General features: G+C 46.2%; 3 protein-coding genes across 4 annotated transcripts; all 3 read right to left on the bottom strand.

The window, feature by feature from the left end:
• Positions 1-3,029: 3,029 nt before the first annotated feature.
• Positions 3,030-6,501, bottom strand: LOC117850332 (probable xyloglucan galactosyltransferase GT15). The gene is made up of 3 exons (XM_034732158.2): positions 6,362-6,501; positions 4,461-6,270; positions 3,030-4,364 (listed from the first exon to the last, which is right to left on the bottom strand). Exons 2-3 carry the CDS (start codon positions 4,925-4,927, stop codon positions 3,242-3,244), a joined length of 1,590 nt encoding a protein of 529 aa, XP_034588049.1. The 5' UTR covers positions 4,928-6,270; positions 6,362-6,501; the 3' UTR covers positions 3,030-3,241.
• Positions 6,341-10,819, bottom strand: LOC117847331 (protein ENHANCED DOWNY MILDEW 2). The gene is made up of 8 exons (XM_034728522.2): positions 10,624-10,819; positions 10,050-10,282; positions 8,431-8,477; positions 7,902-7,998; positions 7,707-7,814; positions 7,202-7,449; positions 6,989-7,084; positions 6,341-6,915 (listed from the first exon to the last, which is right to left on the bottom strand). Exons 2-8 carry the CDS (start codon positions 10,173-10,175, stop codon positions 6,627-6,629), a joined length of 1,011 nt encoding a protein of 336 aa, XP_034584413.1. The 5' UTR covers positions 10,176-10,282; positions 10,624-10,819; the 3' UTR covers positions 6,341-6,626.
• A 2,029-nt stretch (positions 10,820-12,848) lies between these two features.
• LOC117847142 (protein ENHANCED DOWNY MILDEW 2) lies at positions 12,849-16,722 on the bottom strand. 2 transcript variants are annotated; one of them, XM_034728303.2, is made up of 9 exons: positions 16,576-16,722; positions 16,341-16,472; positions 16,027-16,073; positions 14,930-15,029; positions 14,726-14,839; positions 14,229-14,476; positions 14,022-14,138; positions 13,821-13,933; positions 12,849-13,133 (listed from the first exon to the last, which is right to left on the bottom strand). In XM_034728303.2, exons 2-9 carry the CDS (start codon positions 16,434-16,436, stop codon positions 12,952-12,954), a joined length of 1,017 nt encoding a protein of 338 aa, XP_034584194.1. In that variant the 5' UTR covers positions 16,437-16,472; positions 16,576-16,722; the 3' UTR covers positions 12,849-12,951. The 2 variants fall into 2 exon arrangements, with proteins under 2 accessions (XP_034584194.1, XP_034584195.1); XM_034728304.2 differs by lacking the exon at positions 12,849-13,133 and having other exon boundaries at positions 13,290-13,933.
• Positions 16,723-19,683: the final 2,961 nt, after the last annotated feature.

Here is a 19,683-nt window from a genome sequence, read left to right as displayed (position 1 = left end):
GGTCCCGTTGGCGCCGTATAGAGCACGGAGTTGCCATCGTCGCGCATGGCCGCGGCCGGTGCGGCGACGCTCCTGTCCTGGCCGTCGGTGCCGCTTCAGACGAGGCGGCCGTCGAAGGTGATCCAGAGCTTACCGCCCGTGGTCGGCGTGTCGTTGCGGCCGGCCGTACCCCGCGCCTGGCTGAGTAGGCCAGCTGAGCTGCGCTGCATCTGGCCCGCACAAGCTCGATTGGACGGTTCGAAGGCCCGCAGGGGGTGGACGGTATTTGAAATACCGTCCACCCCCGGTCGGTATCCGTCGTCCGCCCCCTACCTTCGATCGCCGAAACTGGCCTGAGCACCGCCGCGCTCCGGCAGTTCCTTGCGACCCTCCCCGGAATTGCGGCCGCGCCCACCAGTGGCTCCTCCGCTCCATGCCGCGGCTGGCCGGAGTGCCGCCGCGTTCCGGCCGGCAGTACCCTCTACGCCCGTCTCCGACCAAGCTTCTTCCTTTGGCCGGCCGTGCAGCTGGTGGCAGCAGCTGGCGAACCACCTGAACACCGCTGCCGATCATGGCGCGCGCCGAAGCTCAGTCGGGAGGGTTCTGAATCTCCGGCCGCTTCCTCGTATGTTCTCCAAGTGAACAAGGGCATGAAGCTAAAATAGCTAGTTGGATGCCAGAGGGATAAATGGGTGGAAATACTTAACCCATGCTCAAGCTTGTGCTCTGAAACATCCCCTGCAAAGAAAAGCAAGTTTTGTTATAATCCTGTTCACAAAAGGAAGTCTTGTTTGGCAGCAACAAACGGCTAGTTCGGCTGAACTTATAAGCCGGCTGAAAAGCTGAAAATGTTGATTTGTTGTGAGAGAAAAACACGGTTTGGTGGCTGATAATTTAGCTGATAAGCTGAAGCGAACAGGCTGAAACATTGCAGAGCGTCCGATATCCTCCTCAGCAAACAACAGTTTCTTGACAACTGAACTAATCAGCAGGCGCTGCACTTGTTTCTTGGCCATGCATTGCAGTTCAGGTGAACCATCATGCCCTGCTGCGAGTACCAGGCGTCAATGGGCGTCAGGGCCAATATCATCAGCCGCTCGCCGTGGCAGCCGGAATCGGTCGTGCTGGGGAAGGCGTCGCATGCTGTCGCGGAGTCAACGCGATTCTAGTCGACCTGCCATGGTTCGGTCACACAACACAGACGGCGGCGTGCTCGGAGGGAAGCTCAACATCATCCAGGGGCTGAGAAGTGGAGGACGGCGCAGATCATAGAGAATCTGGCAGAGAAGCACGAGAAGGTGCAGGCGTGGATCTCCGGCAAACCCATTCCGTCGCCGAGCGTGAAAACCATCGCCAATTCGCCGGCAGATCCAACGAGGAACGGCAGACGCAAATGAGGGACGAATTTGAAAACATACCATTCGAATTAGGGGTTTTATGTAAATATTTTGGTACGCGATTATTAATCACAATCCAAATTAGGGGGTCATTGAAAATATTTGGATCGCTGACTATTTCCAATTTAGGGGGTTGCATGTAAATAATAGGGGAGTAATTTGAAAATATTTGAAATAAAATAAATAGTTTTATCATGCGATTGAATAATTAACATATGTGTGCGTGGATCATTTCACATTGATTTTTTTTGCCACGAATGCCACCATGTAATTCCATCCAGACGGCGGAGGTCACTAATACATTTAGGTCCCAATCTCTTGCATACATGTCAATTTCCATGACTTCATCTTCATGGCTAAATTATATGATGTGCTAATAATTCTTCTGAAGCTGGCACAGGAAACATTAACAAAACCTTCTGAAGACGAGGTTTGTGCTTGTGTTGAGCATCTCTGCTCCATGTGATGTGTGAGCAAGTTGAGCTGATGCCGCGCCCCCTCCGTCCTCCCCGACGTTCCTCCGCGTCGCCCCCTCCGTCGTCCTCCGCGCCGCGCCTCGACGCCACCACCTTCCGCATCCTCACCTCCGCGCTGTGCCGCGCCCGGCGACCCTCCGCCGCCGCGCTGCATGCCCTACCTCCTCGTGGACCCAAACTCGCGCCACTGCCCCGCGGTCCTCGCTTCCCTCTGCCGGTGCGCGCCGCCGCGCCCGCTAGGACGCGCTGGCGTTCCTGGACGACATGCACCGGTGGGGAGTGCCACCGGGCCATGGCAGGATGGAGCTTTGCGGCTCCGGGACGATGGCGGAAGGCGGCAGCGGCGGGCGGCGCTGGAAGGATGGAGAGAGAAAGGGACCACCCGGACCAGGGGCTTATATGAACATTTAGGGGCTCATTTGCAAATAATCGGATCGCGATCAATAGTCGCAATCCAAATTAGGGGTGTATATGTAAATAGTAGGGGGTGTTTTGAAAAATATTCGGATCGCGATTATTAATCACGATCAAAAAGGGGTCTCTTTGAAAAATTCTGGATCGATTTGGAGCGGGCGCCATGGCCGTCGGCGTTCTCCCCGAGCTCCGTCGCCATACCTCCCACGCGAGCCTCCGTCAAATTCGCGCGAACTTGAGCTGGATCCGGCCCCGCCGATGCTGCCGCGGCGGCGGCGCCGCATCGATCGAGATGGCGCAAAGGGCGGCGGCGCCAACCCCTTCTTTGGCAGGTACGCGCGCCGGATTGGAGCGTCCCGTCCAGCTGCTGGAGTTGCCTCCTCGTCTCCGTTCGCTGCATGATCCGTACCTCCGTGGAATTGTCTCAGCAGCTCGCTGATCGTCTCAGCTTCCCAGCGAATCGGAGGTACGATCGCTCGCGTACAGAGCTCCCGTCGTCGGCGGCGGCGGCGACAGAACAACCAGGCCCGGCCGAGGCTGAGGGGCTGCGACATCTCTACAAACTAACACTCGGGTTGCCGCCGGCAAGCGCTCTGCTTCCCCTGCTCCCGGCCCCGGCTGTCACGCGCGCACGGCCTCATGCCGTGGCTGGCCGGAGTGCCGCCGCGTTCCGGACGGCCGCACGCTGCGTCCGTCTCCGAACCAAGCTTGTTTCTTTGGCCGGTCGTGCAGCTGGCACCAGAGGAGATAGAGAGAAGCTGAATGAAGAAGATCAAGTGATATGTGGAGGATGACTGCCTATTAGCATCGCCTCCTTCTTTTGTCTTACCAAACTGCAGCTATACGATTAACTAGCATACACTACATCCCAGGCTCACAGCAACACACAAACAACAAGAACTGCTACACATACTCTAGTACCATCACATGAACAACACACACGTACACAAAAAGAGAACTCAATTTCAGCAAATGTCATGAATCACTGGCAGCCATCGCCTCATCACTATCGTCATAGCCCTTCAACACCACATTCTCCCCGTTCTTGATCCTCCTCATCCTGTCCATCACCCCGTCCATGGTGATGTCGAAGGCGTCCCTCATCTCCCCCTCGAACCTCACCCTGGTGTCCCTGTACAGGAACCTCGGGATCATCCTGATCACCTCCTCCCTCATCTCCGCCACCTCCTCGTCGCTGTACCTGCTCAGCTCCTCCTCGATGTCCACCCTCCCTTCCAGCACGTCGTCGGCGTTGAGCAGCACGTAGTACCTGCGCCGGCCTCCGTCGCCGTCTCTCCCCGGCTCCGGCTCGTGCCACCGGTACTGCGCCTCGAGGGTGGACGCCCGGTGGAAGAAGACGGGGATGCACCCGGCCATGACGGAGTCGATGGAGGAGCGGCGCATGAACGAGTCCCCCCGCGGCTGCAGGCAGAACCGCGCCGAGGCGAACAGGGCGACGAGCTTCGCCGCCGTCCGGCAGGTGATGCTGCCCTCGAGGCCGTGGCTGCAGTCCACCAGCCCGCACCGGCCGCGCGCTGCCGCGGACTCGCACACGTCGAACACGCGGTCGCGGATGGCCAGCTGCCCCTTGATCCGCCGCGCGCCGGCGAACGCGAACAGGAACGGCCGCGGCGCCGCCCGCACGCGGGCCTGCCACGCGGCCACCTCGCCGGCGGAGGTCGGGTGGAAGTAGCTCGGGTACGGGACGGCGATGTCCCGCGGCGCCCAGATGTTGGACTCGTAGGTGAGCACCGTCATGTTGCCGGACTCCGGCTGGCCCAGGAAGTTGTTGCCGCACCCGCCGTCCCCGCCGCCGGGCTCCCGCCGGAACATCCACGTCGTCTTGGCGGCCACCATGAAGTGGTCGCGCCCGCCGAGCGCCGCCCACGTCGGCTGCGACGACAGCCACCGCAGGAACGCCTCCGACGGGCCGTCGCGCGCCGTCGTGTTGTACCCGCACAGGTGCTGGTGCAGCTCCAGCGCCGGGTAGTACGGCACGTACACCGCCGTCGCCGCCGACGGGTCGCCGGTCAGGCACTCGTACCGCCGCATCCAGTTGTGGAACATCACCTCCAGCGCGTACTGGTCCGTGCTGTACCTGCAACACATACACGCAAACACCTTGTCATGTCAGCAACCGCGTCTCCGGTCGTCTCACAAAACCATGGCCAATGTGCTAGCGTTATTAGCTTACCATCCGGTGCTGGGGATGATATCGGTGTCGCCGTCGCTGCCGTTGCCGGCAATCTTGGGGCCGAGCCCGGCATTGACGGTGATTGCGCACCAGCTCCACATGTCGTCGAACAACGGCGAGCCGGGAACGCAGTCCCTGAGCATGTCGAACCGCGACGGCACGTCCAGCATGTACACGTACCGCCCCTCGCACGACGGCGGCGGCGGAGGAGATGACGACGGCGAAGGCGACGACGCCACCACCGACGACGTCGACCACCGCTTGTCGTCAGCCTCGACGGCGGGGGCGGGGAGGAAGCTCGCGTCCAGCGCGGCGGGGAGCACGACGAGCGCGGCGCAGCGGGGAGCAGCGAAGGAGGAGGAAGAGAGAGCGACGTGGAGGTACTGGAAGTGGAGGAGGCAGGAGAGGAGCCATGAGCCGGCGATGAGGAGGCAGTAGAGGAGGTACTTGGGGTAGTGAGCTTCCATGGCTGGAAGATTGGATTCCTCCCCAGCTTGCTCTGGGGTTTAGTAGGGGGACCAATGGAGGCTTAAGGCAATGAGCTAGTATTATTACAGCCCCTTTAGTGTGTAGTACTAGGGCTTGTGTGTTGATCCCTATTTTATGTGACCTTTGACCATGGACATCGCATACAACTAGCTAGTGGTGCATGTGTAAGATCTTTGGGCAATGTACCTAACTATGTGTTTTTTTTTATTTGTTGCGTGTTCGTAGAGTGGTGTATAGTAGTTTGGATTCAAGTCTGACCTTGCCCCTCTTTTGGTCTCATTGGTGTGCCTTCTGTGTTTCTGCAGTTTTAATCAATTGCTGGCCATGTGATTGTTTATATGGTAGATTGATTGTTATATGTGGTGTGTGATCTATGGCCACTCGTGTGGAGCATGCTGACATCATGGCACTTGTGGACTAGATTACTGTTAGACGCTAGTGATGTTTTGCAGTTGCATTCGGTCATATCATTACTAGCTCAAAAGTTTTTGGAATTAGAATTTTGCAAGAATATTGTTGTTAGCTACGTAAAAGATTCGAAGCACAATGTTTGAGATTGAGAGTACCTCTGTATTTTACCTATTAAAACAATTTGAAACATGAGCTATATGTACGATCTACAGATGATTATTATTTTATGTAAAATAGATGATGAGTTACAATATTTGGATACACGAAGAAGATGGAAAAAAACTATTCCTTTGTGAATACGCCATTAAGATCTTCGTTGGAACTGTGAGCATATAAGATCGCGCGACGAACAGCTAATCTAGTGTGTGTGTGCGTGAACTGTTCCCTTCAGGTGCACTTCTTTACTTGGAACAGTGTGCCTACTGTCTCCTTCAGATGCACTCCATTTCGTGCAGAAAGATCCCGACGCTTCGTTAGATCCGAAAACGAAGCTGGGCTTCTCCCAGAAGCTACAGTCAACAGTGTTCTTGCTTGTGCTTCAACTCTCAAAGATTACGAGGCATTCCTATGCATATGCAACAGTATTCAAATCCCTACCCTGCAATTGACTTGAGTTGTCAGTCTGATTTGCTCATTGGGATTCTCAGCAGGCTTCCAGAGGATCAGTGTAAAAGATTCCAGTGGCTATTAATATGGAGATTATAAAAATGATTACAAGTTCTTGTTTCCATGCCTGAGAGGCCTAGGAGTTGATTGAATATTTGGGGGCAGATTCGACGGGCTCAGGCTTCTTCAACCATGCTCACAAGTCCAAGACAGTGTCTTGGGTTTTGCTGATCCTCTCGCTGACTTTCATAGCTGGGGCCGGCCTGGGGTGCCACGTGCAAAGCACCAGGAGTGTGTATAAGAGCTGTATGGAACATTATAAGTTATCAACGCTTTATTTTTCTCCTTGTTGGATGAAGTGATTGCATGGAAAATAGGAGTGGATTGTGCCCTACTTGCAAATTCACATCCCCTGTGGATGACAAAATGGGCCCGGTGAGTCATGGCAGATGAAGGGTCCAGTGACGGATTGGTCCCGGCCTCTTTCATGGAGATAGCCTCTCTGATGGGGCTGGCAAGTCATCGCTTCGACTTGGATAGGGTATCGGCTTTCTACAACTTGGGTTTCTGATATCTAACAAACCCAAGCTAAAAATGTCTTTGCACATTGCAAAGGATCTGTTGCTGTTGGTATTTCTAAGGGGCAGATAGGCTGGATGGTCAGTCATCGATCCAACCACACGAGCCTGGGTATGGACGAGTATGCAAGGAACTTGGCGCAAATGAGTCCATAGGATTGGAGTAGCACCACTGATTCTGGACGGTTGCAGGTGGCGGAGGAGTTCGAGATGGTTCAGATGGTGGGTGGTCAAGTAGCTCTTCTTCGAGCAATATATCTTGTTCCTTAGGTGCACTTTCAGGACCTTTTGGCACTAAAGGATTTTTGGCATCAGGAAAGATGATAAGTTTCCTCCTGGGAATTCCTAGCTCTTTAACGATCTCATGCTTCCTGCAAAGGATCCAGCATAATTGAGTCACTTGTGTGCAGTAGATAGCCAACAAAGGTGAGAGAATCATCATACATGCAGTATATCAGAGTTTGATCACGAAGAATGCCATCCCACGCCCTTTGAAATATGTAGCCATTGGGGTCTTCCTTTGCTTCAAAGGGGATATCACTGGAAAAACAAGGACAAACAAGGAAAAGAAAATACTGGTTTAATCAATAGATATTAACAACGGAACAGGGCTGAGGATTTCGGAGGCCTCTTTCATTCTCCAGTATAAGGGAAAACCTGGGCAAACACTTCCGGTGGTACGTTGTTGGGCAGAGCCTGCATACTGCAAACTGCATATTCCTATCATCCTTATTCTCTTTTCCATGACATGCACTACATTTATGCACATGACACAGGAATTTCAGTCCAGCAGCAACATTCTGCTCGAAAAGGGAGGCCTGGTGTTTGCTATCAGGGTGCCGCAGTTCGGAAATACACTTAGGGTGGTAAAAATGCCCACATGCATAGTTCTTACATTTGAATACCTGACAAGAAATGCAGCGGTTAACAATGAGTTCAGATGAGAACGCACATAGATAAAATTCGTCAAACATTTGGATTATATGCCAGTGGAAAAAGGAATCTTGATATACTTGTGCATCCTGTCTTTCTACAAGAAATTGAGCTGTCCTTTTTTACGCACTGTTTCAGACTTTCACAGTTGTTATTTCTTCATCTTTTCCAAATAAAAATATAAATTCAAAAGCCAGTTAACATAATCAAACATAGATGCTATGCCTACCTCAGCTCCTGATGACAAGTCTGAAGACCCCAACAATCCACAAGCAGAACACTGATGTTGCTTATACTTGCAGTTGTTGCATATAAAGTCTTTCTTATCAATTATCATCTGAGTTATCAATGAAAAGCATGAAGCAATTGGTACATACAAAAGCAAGGATGAATTTAAAGAGTCAGCAACTCAATTAAGAGGTACCTTTGCTTGTTCACTAGTAAGCCCAAGGGATGGACACTTTGAACCCTCACCATGTTCTTCAGTTAGGTGGAAAGACCTCAGACATCCACCATCACAGCTGAAATAAAGCCAAGGAAAGAAGTGATAACATGGAAATAGGATTTAAGCCAAAACATTGCTGCAGAAATCTATTTATCTCAGTAAAAATAAAAAAATATTAATACGATTGATGGGAATATTTTTATAAGCATGTAACACATTCCAAGTCCAAGACTTCACAAATAATTTAATGCATCATTTGTGGCACTTTCCAAAATGGGGATTTTATAAATTATTGTTTACGTCTATCTGTATCCACTGGATGGGAAATAGGACAGGACAGCTGGGAGAAATGTGATGATGTGGCACACTCTCATGTGTCAGTGACTCAGTGTTTGAACTCAATTTTAATATTTATACAATATATGGTTTATTCTTGAAAACAATAATTCACTGCTCGAATAAAGGAGAGGAAGCCAAACCACTGAAACTTCATTATCAGAATACCTACCAAGTTACGTAGCCACCATCATCACAAATTGCACAGACATCATCTCCCTGCACAAAGAGCAGATTAATCTTAATGTCGTGAAATTGGAAGATTTACACCAGCGAAAAAGAGGAACATGCAAAAAAGGTTACTATTTAGAGAAGACAATAAATCTCAGAAGTTTTCAAAAGAATATGTGGTGATCTGTCCGTGCAATGAACAAGACTTTTAAAAACAAAAACTCCACTTTGGGTGAACTCTACCTTTTAATCACTCCACTTTGCTCCAGGTTTAGCATCATACAGCGTTACCCGGACACCCATATCCTTTTTTTTTTTGCCAAGTCAGACACCCCGATCCTGTGTCAGATTCCTACTGGTATGTATATTGGCGTGTCCACAAAAAAAAGTGCTGAATTGGATACCCGCATCTGTGTCCATGTAACACAGGTGTCTTATGCCTGTCCTGACAAACTCATGAAAATTCTGAGATGGCAACCAGAGTTGTCCAGGTAGGATAACAGCTAGAAGGACAGAACTTGGGAGTTTTGGGGGGAGGGTGCGACCACATATGGCACTTTCATGTTACACCTTTGTTTGGGATGACATGATATTCAGCTCAATCAAGCACGTCCAAATTATGTCATGCATGTTGCTGGACAATTCTGACTGCCGTCTCAGAGCTCTTGCATCGTTTTAGGATGGGTGCCTAACAAAATTCATTGTGATAGATGCAGTGGTTCAAAGAGAAATTTTAGTTTAAATGTGGTGTTATCTGCAGGTTTTTTTTTCGGCCTGCAATCCACTTAAAAGATATTCTAAAAAACATCATTCAGAATATTCTTTTTGTCACCATGGGGTAGCATAAACCGAATATCATCTTCTAAAAAGAAGCATCCACAGCCAGCAAATTCAGGTCTTTAGCATCTACAATTACTTTTACTGAACAGACCAGACATGGCAGTCTACAAACTATGTAATTAGCAACTAGTCTGGAGGCATTCAAGTCAACTTAGAACAAGGTGAAAAGTTCATCGTGTCCATAGAGATAGGGACCACAAACCACGTAATTAGCCACCTCCAGTAAACATAATAACCAAACATGTGAGAACATTAGCTTAGGATTTGTAGCATCTTGCAGATATTTACCAACCGGTAACGGGACATGGAGCCACAGGCCCACAATTGGTACTCCATAACTTTGTACGATTCAGGAAAATCAGAATCTAAATGTTTGCATGAAGAACAAAACTGTGCTTTATGTTCACTGATGCATAGTAATACACCTTTTCCTTTCCTAATCCATTGTCAATCTAGTATGGCTATTAAAAGTTCAACCTTTCTGTCCTAGCTGTTATATCTAAATCACAACAAGAGAGACAAGTTCACTGCACAACGTGATCGCACTGAAATCTGCAAATACTCCGTCCAAGAGACATGACGAATTTGGGAAAATCCACTTTTCCAGATTGATTAGCTGCATTTTGCTCATACCCAGCTGAACAAGCAAAACTGCCTAATCAATACAGCGCCACGCTTCAGTTGCATTAAAGCAAACCGGAACCTTCTGCTGCTACATAACCTATTACCCCAAATAATAAACAGAAGAAACAAAAATAGCAGGTTTGTGAGCTCATTTACATCTTCAGGTCGCGCCTTGCGCTTCTTCTTGCTCTTCCACTTGACGTCACGTGCTCTTCTTGGTGTCTGGCGCACACGGCCTGAGTTCTCTACTCCATCCATAGCTTGTCTCCCCTCACAATCCATTTATCAGGCAGGCAGGTGTGATGCCAAGAACATGAACTCGTTCCCAGTAAGAGCTACTGACGGACCGATGAGACCCCAGCTTGTTTCTCCTCAATCCACGAAGTACCCTGGTCAAAGACAACAAATTTCTGCTAAGCCAACAAGAATCATTAGAACCAACCACCGCTCGCTGCACTGCATTACGCTGTTGGGGGCATCCATCCACGGCTAAACCCCCAATTCTAAATTTTGGAAAACAAAATGCACCCGCACATGGATCCACAAAACCTATGGCATCAGCTGAGATCGATCGACGGCACGGCAGCAGCATCTACCCGCGGATCAGCGACGGTCCTAATCGAATCGAACCCCAACCATGGTGAAGAATTGCGGCACTAACAGATGCGGAGAAAGGGAGATTTGGACACGATTGTTCGCAGCAAAGATCCATTCGAGCAGGATTCCTTACCAGCAAGGGATGGAATCAACATCCGGGATGCTCCATTCCGTGCATCCGGATGGCGCGCGCGCGAGAGAAAGAGCTCTCGGCGGCGGCGGTGGATGGACATTGTTTGTGAAACGCCGCCTGTACGTCTCTGTACAGCTGTCCTGGACGAGGATTCGAGGAAGATTAACCGGTTGGATTTTATGGCCTGTTTGGGAAATGGAACCAGGTGTAGGATTCGAATGCCCACGAAGATTTGGGTCAGTTCACTCCAAAATCCTAATTTTAGCACTATACAAAAAGAAGATTCCTCATCACATCAAACTTGCGGTACATGCATGGAGTACCGAATGTAGACGAAATCAAAAACTAATTGCACAGTTTTATTGTACTTTGCGAGACGAATCTTTTGAGCCTAATTAGTCAATATTTGGACAATAATTTACAAATACAAACGAAACGCTACAGTGTTGCTACAGTAATTTTGACACCTCAAAGTTGGGCAACTAAACAAGGCCTTAGGTCTAAATTTGAGTCAAAAATCGAGAATTTCCTAAGGATATGACTCTTTTCGAGACCAAAAGACCTGTAGAGAAGAAGAAATGGATTAAATAATATTAGGTTTATAATTTGACAAGCTCGGAAAAAAACTGATCTTCCTCTGGAAGGGAGAACCTGAAATTAATGGGGTCATTGCCTGATCAAATGGGAAAATGTTCAGAGACCTGAAGAATATGGGGGCTTGGCACTCTTGATCTGGAAGATTCAGTAGAGCTTCGAGGCTAAGATGGGTGTGGTTTCAGTGGAAAGAACCAAATCGGCCTTGGGTTGGGAATGAAGGGTTGGAAATGGACAGAAGGTGGAATTTTTGGGCTCTTCATGGCTGAATGAGCAGGCACCACGAGATCTTGCACCAAGTTTATACAAGTTGGCTTGGAGAAAACACGGGAAGGTCAGTGAGGAATTGATTGATTTCAATTGGATGAGGGGGCTATGGAAGATGAGTACTGCTGAATTTGCCGAGTTTGTAAACCTCTGGGGGTTGCTACAGGACATAAGCCTCAACAATAGTCAGGATGACATTGCGTGGAAGTGGATACAATCACGAAACTACAGTGCCAAATCAGCTCACGCCATTCAGTTCAAGGCCAAATCAGCTCACGCCATTCAGTTCAAGGCCAAATCAGCTCACGCCATTCAGTTCAAGGGGTCCTTTTGCAGCTTCCAGACCAAAGCAATTTGGAAGACACAAGCTGAGAGAAAGCATAGGTTCTTTGCCTGGCTTTTGTTACAAAGTAGAATTCTCACTGCAGATCGACTGATCTCAAGAAATTGGCCATGCAATCCTGTCTGTTCTCTGTGCCAGGGAGCACCTGAAAGATGATAATATATAGGAATGGTGGCGCCGAACATTACAAGAGGCGCCAAAAGAAAAAAGAAGATCGTTGGCGGTGGTGATGATCTACACATGCTGGAACCTTTGGAATGAAAGAAACAGGAGGATTTTCAGAGGAGTCCTAGCAACGCCTCAGACAGTTGCCACCTTCATCAAGGAAGAAATTGGCCTTCGACAACGTGCCTGTGGAGCTCGGCTCTTACATAGTTTAAATGTTTATTGTACTGCACTTACTAAGTTGTGAGCTTAATATTGAATATGTAATCGGCTTAATGTAACCTTTGAACTCTCTATTCCTTTCTTATATGACATGGCAGTGCTCCTACCGGTTTAAAGTTTCAAAAAAAGAAAAAAAAACTGAATCAGTTCATCAATACTCCCTCTCTTCATTTACTCGTCACCGTTGATCTTGACTAATGGAACTATGTCAAAAAATTGTTTTTTGAAGTATAACTATGTAGCATAGAAGTGGCATTACCGCAATCAAAATTAGTTCATCAACGTTCAATATGTTATTGAGCTAAAGTGACTAAAGGTCCACCGGTCAATATTTACCGTTCAATACTCAAAGTTATTGAGCTAAAGTGACTAAGAATTGGACCAAACAAAAAATTAGTGACAGAATGCTTGCGTGCTTTACAAATAGTAAAGAAATAAGTTACTAATTCCAGTTGACAATACATGTGGCTTCAGAAAAGGAAAACAAGTTTTTTTTTTCGCCTGAAACATCATGTGTTATTGTCTTATTGGAGGAGTAATAGTCCCCCATCCTACTGTTTTGCTGTCAACGTAACATTGAAGAAATTTGCAGCACTTCACATCATTTTGCTCAAGATTTTTGACAAGGCATCAGTGCATCACCACGCTTTCATTGAAAGTGCACCAAACTAGTTCGTTACATCAGGCTAGGTCACCAGGTTACCTATTATTAGATTCGGTTTTCTTCATGTAGTCTTTCAACCACTAGTTTGCAACACGATTCCTTCAAGTTCTTGTGCACCAAAAAAAAAAAAGATTAAAAAAAGCACCCCTCTGTTCCCCACCCACAAGGCCACAACAACAATGTTCTCGCTACTGCAGCAACCACCATTTCTGCTGATGTGAGAACTTCTTTCTCCGTAGCCCTTACCTGCCAGAGCTGCAGTAACACTGGATTGTAAATCCCAAATTTCTAGGAAAGTAGTAAACCAATCAGAAATCAAATTCGCGATAGACTGAGGGATAGCTCCTCCAGCCTAAAGCTTGTACCACACAACAGCAAGGCAATATCGTCAACGAGCATTGAGAAAGGATATGATCAGATGTTTCTCATTGATCATACAGCACAGTGATTATTGGCAGGTAGACAGGGTTGTATCTTGAAAGGCTTGCCAAATAAAGATGACACATTACAGTCTTGCCATCATATGAGCATTTATAAAAATATCTGAAAACCTCTGATTCTAAGTCATAACCAGGATCTATAGCTTGCGGCACAATCATTGAGCTTATGGCAATCTAGTTCCACAAGATGTCAGCCTAACTTTCCAAACTAATCCAACAGAAAGAACAGGTAGTCTGAAGCATGTGCAAGCTACTCATTTACATGCACTTTGCAAAGAACATATTACTGTTAGGTTTATTAATAAGGGAGGGTGAGGGATGCCAGATGGTCAGTCACCAAGCCAACCACAAGTTCCTGGATATGGATGCCTAAACAAGGATTCTGGTGCAAATGAGTCGAAGGGACCAGAACAGGAGCACTGATTCTGATCACTTGCAACTGCCGGGGGAGATTGAGATGGTTCACGTGAGGTGTTCTTGAGCACTTCTTCCTCAGGTATACCTTTTTCATTAGGTGGATCTACAAGCCTTTTGGGTACACGGAGTTTTTTGACATCTGGAAAGATGATGTGATTCCTCTTGGGAGTTCCTAACTTTTTTATGATCTCATGCTTCCTGCAAAAGATTTCAACAAACACAATAAATCTGGAGTGGTAGCTGATGACAATAGCCAACCGGAAGCAAGGTGCGCGAATAAACACACGTGCAGTAGATCAAAATACGATCACGAGGAATAACATGTCCATCTGGTCCCTCCCACTCATCCCACGCCCTTTGCATGTAGCCATTGGGACCTTTCTTCGTTTCAAAGGGGATGTTACTGGAAAAAATGTATGAACTGTCAGGAAAAGAAAATCCTGTTTTCACCAATAGAACATAACAAGAAAGGGACAAGAGTATGAAGGAAAACCTTGGCAAGCACTTCCGGTGGTATGTAGTTGGGCAGCGTCTGCATACTGCAAATTGCATGTTCCTATGATTCTTGTTCTCCACTCCCTTGCACACAATACATTCATGAATAGGACAAGTGAATTTTTCTCTGGCTGCAACTTGGACAGCGAAAAGTGAGGCCTCGAGTTCGCTTTCCGGGTAGAGCAGTTTAGCAACACATTCAGGGTGGTAAAAGCGCCCACAATCATCAACCTCACATTGGAATACCTGACAAGTCAAGCAGAAAGGCAAAGAATTAAATATATTCAAATGAGAACATGCAGGTAAAGGAATTTCTTGAACATTTTAAGCATATGTGCATTCTTTTCCTATACCAAAAGAAAAGTTTCCTTTCTTTCTTTTACCTAATCTCTAAGCAATACTGTTTGCCATTTCTTCAAATCTTTCAAAATAAATTAAGTACAAAACTCTCGAAGAAACAGGATAACTCTAGAAGCAGGATTCTGGCAGGCCTACCTTAGGTTCAGATGACAAGTCTGAAGATTCCAACTCTCCACAAGCAAAACACTGATGCTGCTTATACTTGCAGTTCTTGCATATAAAATCTTTATCATCAGCAGCAAGGATCATCTGAATTATCAATGGAGAAATATCACTATGTCAATTTTAGACATACAAAAGCAGATGCAAATTTAAAGTAATAGGCAACTCAATAGATACCTCTGCCCGTTCTTTGGTTAGCCCAAGGATTAATCTGCACCTAGATCGTTCACTGTTTTCATCGGTCAGGTGGAAAGACCTCTGGCATCCACCATCACAGCTAAAAAAAAGTAAGGTAAGAAGAGACATTCGCATGAAGCATGGAACAAGGATTTAACTCTTGTGTTGCTCCAGAAATTTTCTAATTGATCTTAGCAAATATGAGAAATTTTGTAACATCAATGCAGTTGAGTTGGTAATGTTTAGAGGTTCATGTCACATTCTAGAATCTGGACATTATAGACTATTTATTGTGCATTGTTTAGGTTTATCAATGATATACAGAAATCGGACAGCTGGTGGAAATGTGGGATTGTGTCACACTGTAGGGTTTTATCTCGAGCCTACCCCCGACTTGCTTGGGACTAAAAGGTTTGCAAGGAAGAAAAAAGGAAACTGTAATGCTGATTTAGCATTGTTTGAACATAGCACAATATATAACAGAATATATGATTGTTCTCGGAAACAAATTGTTCACCTAACTACTTGCATCACATTGAAGCATGTAAGTGTGAATCAGTAGATTTAGCTTGTGCCTGCACAAATATCCTGAGTGCAATGCTAGCACGAAAATCAGAAGTAAATGTCTTGTTTGATGTTCACCCTCTTTCTTTGTACAACACAAAAGGAGATCATTTGTTTATTTGGTGAGTCAAATTCTATCATTACAAATGTTGTTAGAAGCATATGGCGAGATTGAAAATTTTGGTCTGAAGAAGGCCTGGCCCAATAATAGAGTATGGTGCATGTACATTTCAAGATTCTAGATTCATGATTTAAAGTAGGTTTTGTGATACAAAAACGAAAACACTAGACACATATTCTAAACTACTTTCCTACAGTCATGATTTTGTTACAAACAATGTACAGCAAGAGAAACTAATGGTTCAAGTTTAGGTTTTTGAAGACTGCTCTGATATTATCTTGAAACCGTGGGAGTATTCAAGGAAAGAAACTGGATAATAGAGTTGGTCAGATTTTCAATTGTTAACAATTCTTTGGGAAACATAGTAAATTATCATAACTGCACATAAAGGAGACGAGCAATATAAACCTACCAAGTTACATCACCACCATTGTCACATATTGCACAAAAATCATCTCCCTGCAAAAAGAGCAGATTCACATTAACTTTGTGAACTAAACAAACTACACCAGAAGAAAATGAACATATAAAACGGTTAACTAATTCTTTTTCTTAAGCCAGTGCCAATCTAATGCAGCAATTAGAAACCCTGCACGTGTACTTCCGCTATGAACAATTCCGCACAACAAGGTCAGAGGAAAATCAATACCTAGAGATTTTCATGCAAGGCCCACAGCCCAGCAGTGACAAAGAAATTAACTGTTAGGCAAGTGGTTGTTCCCTTACATCATATCGTGGCTTGGGCTTACTGCGCTTTTGGTCGATGCCACCACCTCTCTCCGGCCTCCTAGGGTCGCTCCGCGAGGTATCCACTGGAGCCATGGTCTCCTCTCCCCGCACAAGAATCAGGCGTGCAGGCTGCTTGGGCGCAGATGGGAAGCAGGGACGTACCCAGTACAGGACATGGTCAGATCCGAATACAAATAGCAGGAAGGGAAGGGAAGGGAATGGGCGGGCATACCCCTGTCGGATGCTCGTCGCCGGCGAAGAACTGGCAACGGCGGCGCCACTCGCCCTGTCGTCGCCGCTAGGAAAGGAAGGCCGAAACCGACCGAGAGAGAGAGAGAGAGAGGGAGAGGGAGAGTCGAGAAGGAGCAGGAGGAAAAATAGGCTGTGTTTGTTTCATTATTGTTTGCAAGTCGAACAGGCCCACGGCCCACAGTTCCAGCAGCCAGCCAGCAGCACAGGCCCAGTTTGATCCAGCTTGATTCAACAGAGTATGTGAACAATTTCTCTGGAACAAGTGGTACCTATCTTGGATCAGAGGTTCCTAACGTTTGGGGCCAACGTATGTGCCATTTGGAACAGCGATGAACACGGAATTCAGCATCCCGTTGCTGGCCTCATCAGGGACGGAAATTGTTCGCATGCTCTGTCGAATCAAGCTGGATCTTTTCTTAGTAAATTAATTTTGCCTGCTGGTTAGCACTATAACTCCAGCCATGATGGGTGGTCTCAGGGAAGAAGTGGCTTCAATTTTGTGTACTTAGTTTGTTGCCTGTTGTAGCTGTGCAGAAGAATGGAAGGAAGCAGGATGTACTTATAGAGTGGTAGCGAGCTAGTAGGAGTTAGGAAAATGTCACGTATACTTAGTAATTATAATGGATTTGCACTAGATTACTCTCCTCACGTGGATCAGCGTTGTCAACATCTCAAGTAGTATACTATATCACACGAGTAGTACCAGCATCTCCGAGAATATATTATACTCCTCCGTTTCAAATTGTAGATTGTTTTGACATTTCTACATTCAAAACTTTTACTATGTATCTAGACATAAATTCAAAACTTTTACTATGTATCTAGATATAAATGTATACTTAGATGTATAGCAAAATTTATAAATTTCGAAATATCAAAACAACCTACAATTTGAAACGGAGGGATGACGACCCTAGCTTACCGACAAGATCAGCATGTTTTCTCATGTTCCTCCAATGCAATAATATACTATATATTTTTGCGATTAGTAATACATAGCTACTACTTTTAAAAGTTAATTATATTAATAATGGGAGAGGTCCTTCATTTCATAACTGCGCCTCAACCGTACCCGTGTATTTAGAACTCCAAGGGGCCAAGGTGGTACAGAGTACATATAGAAGAACACATGTAAAATAAACACTCTTGCAATACATCAATTTTTTTATGTTGGCATAGTTTTTAGCTATGATTATTAAAAATACAATGCATGAAAGTGTTTTTAAAACAACTCTTATGTTATTATCTCCGTTAATAATAATTAAAATTGTCAGTTCCCTGGCATTGTTGGCAATACCTCATGCATGCATTCGTCGTCTCAACATCTTCCAACATCGTTACGGCTTCGAGACATGCATGGGATGTGCGTGCATCAGCATTATTATTAATGCATGGGATGTGCGTGCATCAGCATTATTATTAAGCAGCGCGCGCAACCCTCACCAAAAATCTCCAGCGGCAAGAGTGTGATGTCTCAGGGAACGATCTGTCCAAATTAGCAGTAATTTCACAATCTTGACTTTTGAAGTTCTGCTATCTGATGCATGTACTGTCTCTGTCGACTACTCCCTCCATCCTAAATTATAAGTTATTTTTATTTTAGCTTTTTTAATTCATAAGTTTTGCTATGCACCTAGATGTATAAATTATGTCTAGATGCATAGGTGAAGCGTCCCCACATAAGTAGAGACTAAATGTGATACAAATATCAGTCCCAGGAGGCTGATAACACACTTATTCAACAGTTGGTTCATAAACCGTACAACTCCCGAAGGAGTGAGCGGGCAAGCCACACCCAAAGGAGAAACAAACCAATAACGATACAGATCCAAGTTGCGGTCCAGTCGGACCCTGAGCTGCAATCGGAACTAAGCGACAGCGGAAACATTCTGCAAAGGCCAACACCACAGGTAGCGTTGGGTGCGGAAGCGACCTCCTACTCGAAATCCTCGGTGACGAAGTCCGGATCTTCCTGTGGAGCAACAAAACAAGGGTGAGTACAAAGGTACTCAACAAGTCCAACCCCATTCACAGAGGGGGATACAATCAAGAGTATGCACAGTATATATCAAGGATAAGGCTAAGTTTGATTTGCATAAAGCTAGATCTTCAACACATGCAAGGGTTCATTTTCCAAAAGAGTTTTCGCAAAGCATTTCTTTTAGTAACTGAATCATCAAGTGGGGTTGATCCTATACAAAGGATCCAAATTTTAATGCTATCGGACTCCCTGTCCGCAGTGGCTCACGGCACAACTGCCGGACACTTTCAAAATCCAACACACGCTATGAAAATCATCCATCTCCAAGTACTAGTTATGTGACCAAGCTGTAACTCGTCCAATGCTGTGGACACGGCTACCCGGATAGGTTTTAACTCTGCAGAGATTGTACACTTTTCCCACAAGTAGGGTACCGCAACACAATCACCTTAGTGTCGGTGCAGATCCTCTCAAAGCCATTACCCACCTTAGCTAAGCCTGACTAGCTAACACGAAAGCGACCAAGGGGTTAATGACCTACCAACGAGGTCTTAACCGGGACCTAAGTTCACACAGTTCTTATTCCTTCTCCATGGTCTCCCGTTGCTCACCAGCTCTCCTGATGACTAATAGACTAGCTAGTGGGATTTATGCTAAGCCGTGGCCGCATACAACGGTCGAGTGGTTGCACGAGGGTTGGGTTAGACAAGATGACACATCAACTTGGTCCTTAATTTGTGACAAGATGGATATCTCCCAACCTTGCTCAACCACAAAGGTATGAGCCCAACTTATTAGCATTTCACACAAGAAATATCCATCCATCTCATCTAAGCATTTCTTTCCTTCATTTCCGAAAAACCCATTTTTCCCTTTTAAAAACACTAACACATTTACTCTTTAACAAAACACATTGTAGTCATGATTGAATTGAGTAACAAGATCCTAACTATTCTAGTAGTAGTTATCATCCAAACAGAGCAAGTCATATTTAGAGATAATTATAGGATAATTAAGGAATAATCATAACAATCAAGGGGTAGCTATCCAACCATGTTTCAGTGGTAAAACAATATGCAATTTATAAAACAGGTCAATAGATTGTGT

This window comes from Setaria viridis, chromosome 3 (assembly GCF_005286985.2).
Source record: "Setaria viridis chromosome 3, Setaria_viridis_v4.0, whole genome shotgun sequence".
In the NCBI taxonomy this organism is placed as follows: Eukaryota; Viridiplantae; Streptophyta; class Magnoliopsida; order Poales; family Poaceae; genus Setaria; species Setaria viridis.
Note: the sequence above shows the minus strand (reverse complement) of the source record. Positions and strands in the feature narration are given on the sequence as shown.